The 3,515-nt window shown below is 37.8% G+C and overlaps 1 protein-coding gene across 1 annotated transcript; it reads left to right on the top strand.

The window, feature by feature from the left end:
- Positions 1-493: 493 nt before the first annotated feature.
- Positions 494-2,332, top strand: LOC108373491 (protein similar-like). Its single transcript, XM_017629387.1, has 2 exons — positions 494-1,573; positions 1,962-2,332. Exons 1-2 carry the CDS (start codon positions 1,064-1,066, stop codon positions 2,172-2,174), a joined length of 723 nt encoding a protein of 240 aa, XP_017484876.1. The 5' UTR covers positions 494-1,063; the 3' UTR covers positions 2,175-2,332.
- The last annotated feature ends 1,183 nt before the right edge of the window (positions 2,333-3,515 follow it).

Raw genomic sequence — 3,515 nt, forward strand, 5'->3', positions numbered from 1 at the left:
TCGAAAAATATTGACTTTCAAGAATTCTCTACCATTTCTACGAAAAAATTTATTTTTCCCATATAAAAATACACGGAAAACTTTGAGCGCTTTGAGCGACCTCTAAATATTTTTTGATTTCAAAATAAAAAAATAAGGGGTCTACTTTTCGATATAGAACAATCCCTGGGGGGTGAGAGCAATACAATTCCGACTTTACTGTTTTTGGACCACCCTCATGCCTATACATATAAATATGAACTGTGGCGTATTGGTAAGCAGTGCGCACTTCCACTCCGCCGCGCCTAGGTTCAAGCCCTGGTCATCTCAAATAATGTTTTTCTTAACAGCGGTCGCTCCTCGGCAGGCAATGACAAACCTCCGAGTGTATTTATGCCATGAAAAACAGCTTCTCATAAAAATACAATCGCCGTTCGGAGTCGGCATAAAACTGCAGGTCCCTCCCCTTTGTGCGACAATATCAAATCGGAGGAGAAGCTCGGCCAAACACTAAGATATTTATGTGTAAGCGTCAATCTGTTATTATTATACGTACGTTCATAAATATATATGTATATAAGTTTATCTAATAACTAGAATTGTTTACGTACCGTTAAGAAAACAAGCATTGTTCAATATTTGTGTCGACGAAGTGGACATGCATTTTTAGCTTAAGTTTATAGTTTTGAACTAAAAATTCTTTAGCATTTTATATTATTTAATATAAGTATAGTTATTTGATATATGTAAATATGTGAATACAAATCGATCCATTTGCAATATTGTATAAAAAAAACATGAGCATTTAATGTTTCTTAAATGAAATTACGAATAGAACCTGCCTTGTTGCAGTCATTCTAGTTACAATAAATATTATTCTTTTTTCGGTATATTTTGAATTTAAAGGTAATTCGTGCACATCGCCTCCATTCTTTAATTGTTCTAATATATTTCGGTCTTTTTTGCTGATTTTTCTACTTGTAAATTACCTTTAAATACCTAAAATAAAACTAATCTTTGCTTTTCTTTTATTTTCTCTAAAACAATCCATACACAGAATCCTACTTACGGCAAACAAAGCGATATGCTAGTGGATGAGGAATCCTTGGACAAAGAACCATCGCCACCACTTGTTAGACCATTGCATTGCCTAACTTCGACGGCCACGGTCCTACGTAATTATCGCCACAATCCAATGATTGGTGGTCCAGATGTTTTACCTTCGCCGCCATTTGGTCCTACCGGCAATAATAACATCAGCGCTGGCAACGGCAGCGGCAGCGGCAGCGGCAGCGACGACGCGAGCCCACCTGACCTGACACCGGCCGAAACTGAATCCACTGAATCGGATAGCGGCATTGATGACATCAGTCTAGTTGACGCTTCCTCACCGGTGAAGATATCGTTGGACAATCGCAAAAGCGCTATTTCGAAACCGCTGAGTGGTTGCTCAGCAGCCACTAAAGATATGCTCTTGATAAAGTGCTTGACTAGCAGAGCAGCCAAGAAACGTGGTGCAATGGACGCACTGGCCATCGAACCACAATTTAAGCAACAACAGCCGTTTTCTTCAGTAGACAACTCAAGCGACGATNATTGGTGGACCAGATGTTTTACCTTCGCCGCCATTTGGTCCTACCGGTAATAATAACACCAGCGCTGGCAGCGGCAGCGGCAGCGGCAGCGACGACGCGAGCCCACCTGACCTGACACCGGCCGAAACTGAATCCACCTCGGATAGCGGCATTGATGACATCAGTCTAGTTGACGCTTCCTCACCGGTGAAGATATCGTTGGACAATCGCAACAGCGCAATTTCGAAACCGCTGAGTGGTTGCTCAGCAGCCACTAAAGATATGCTCTTGATAAAGTGCTTGACTAGCAGAGCAGCCAAGAAACGTGGTGCAATGGACGCACTGGCCATCGAACCACAATTTAAGCAACAACAGCCGTTTTCTTCAGTAGACAACTCAAGCGACGATGGTGGTAGTGAGGACAGCAATGATGGTGACATTAACGAAGCTTCTAATGGCAATCGGGGCCGAAAGCGATTGTTGGACGACATAAATCCACTCATGGAACCGTTTATAATGGACTTGTGCAATGATGACTACGATGTGGCGGCTACCGAACAACTACTAGGAAGCAACGGAATCGAAGACGTACTCAGCGATTGGACGCACGAAATGGCCTAGCTGAAGCAAAACATTGTTAGTAACCGGACAAAAGAATCAAACCAAACAAAGGCAAAAACGACAACGGCAAGGGACATGGAATTCGCGGACACAATAGAAAAAAGTCAGAGTTTATAAATGGGATCCAGGGGGAAAAATATTACAGGAAGAACGATTGATAAGCAGTTGTAAACAGAAAAACATATGCATTTAGATGTTGGCTGACAATTNGGAAAATATTAAAGGAAGAACGATTGAAAAGCAGTTGTAAACAGAAAAACATATGCATTTAGATGTTGGCTGACAATTTCATGATGATTTCTAAAATCGATGCAACGAGAAGTCAGTCTTTCTTCTTATTGTTAGGGAATATGAGATAAAATTCAGGAAAATGCTTTTATAAAATAAATCAAAAAAAAAACTCAAGTTTGCGAGATAGCTGAATGTAAAACAAAAACAAGTTTATTCAAATATAGAAAACGAGTTGTTTTGTGCATTTATGCTTACATACTAAATGTATATGTATGCACAATATTTGGAATATTACTTTTAACTCACTCAACAATATTGCTTTGGATATTATAAATGTACGCTTGCACAAGTGAACGCTTCATTGACGATTGACGATGATAATGATTCTTGAAAAATCAACTTCGCACCAGCACTAATTCTTGATTTAACTACGACGTTCCTAAGCAAATTTAATTCGCTGCTATTTCCAATATTCCATTGTTTCCATTTAGTTTTTTCGGCGATTTATTTTGTCAATCATCTTGAGTCGATTCATTAGTGCATGCAGGACTTGCATTATTGCATTTTTAGTAAAAGATTTTTTATTTTTGTATTCTTTATTCATGTCTTAATTGGGATGTAAACATGGTATCGTGTTTTTGTGTATTATTTAGTTACAACAGGTCACACGCAGCTGTAATATTTGCACTTTTATCCGAATTAAAAAAATATGCCACATAAACATGCAATAAATACATACAGCCATACANACATTTTTAGTAAAAGATTTTTTATTTTTGTATTCTTTATTCATGTCTTAATTGGGATGTAAACATGGTATGTATCGCGTTTTTGTGTATTATTTAGTTACAACAGGTCACACGCAGCTGTAATATTTGCACTTTTATTAAAAAAATATGCCACATAAACATGCAATAAATACATACAGCCATACATATGTATGTTGCGAAGGGTCAGAAAAAAATTCAAAAACAGCAAATACAAAGAAGCAAATGCATGTAAACACATTTTAATTTTAAATTTTTACTGCCCAAAACAGAAGTCAGTAATAATTGTGGTTAATTGTATAGCACTAAATTTTACATGCAACTCTGTTAGCACTCAGTTAAA

Source organism: Rhagoletis zephyria, unplaced genomic scaffold (genome assembly GCF_001687245.7).
Source record: "Rhagoletis zephyria isolate East Lansing unplaced genomic scaffold, Rhagoletis_zephyria_1.1 Rzeph_scaffold_06747, whole genome shotgun sequence".
Lineage (NCBI taxonomy): Eukaryota > Metazoa > Arthropoda > Insecta > Diptera > Tephritidae > Rhagoletis > Rhagoletis zephyria.

Coding starts and splice junctions, on each gene's coding strand:
- LOC108373491 (XM_017629387.1), top strand. CDS start 1,064: ATGCTAGTGGATGAGGAATCCTTGGACAAAGAACCATCGCCACCACTT.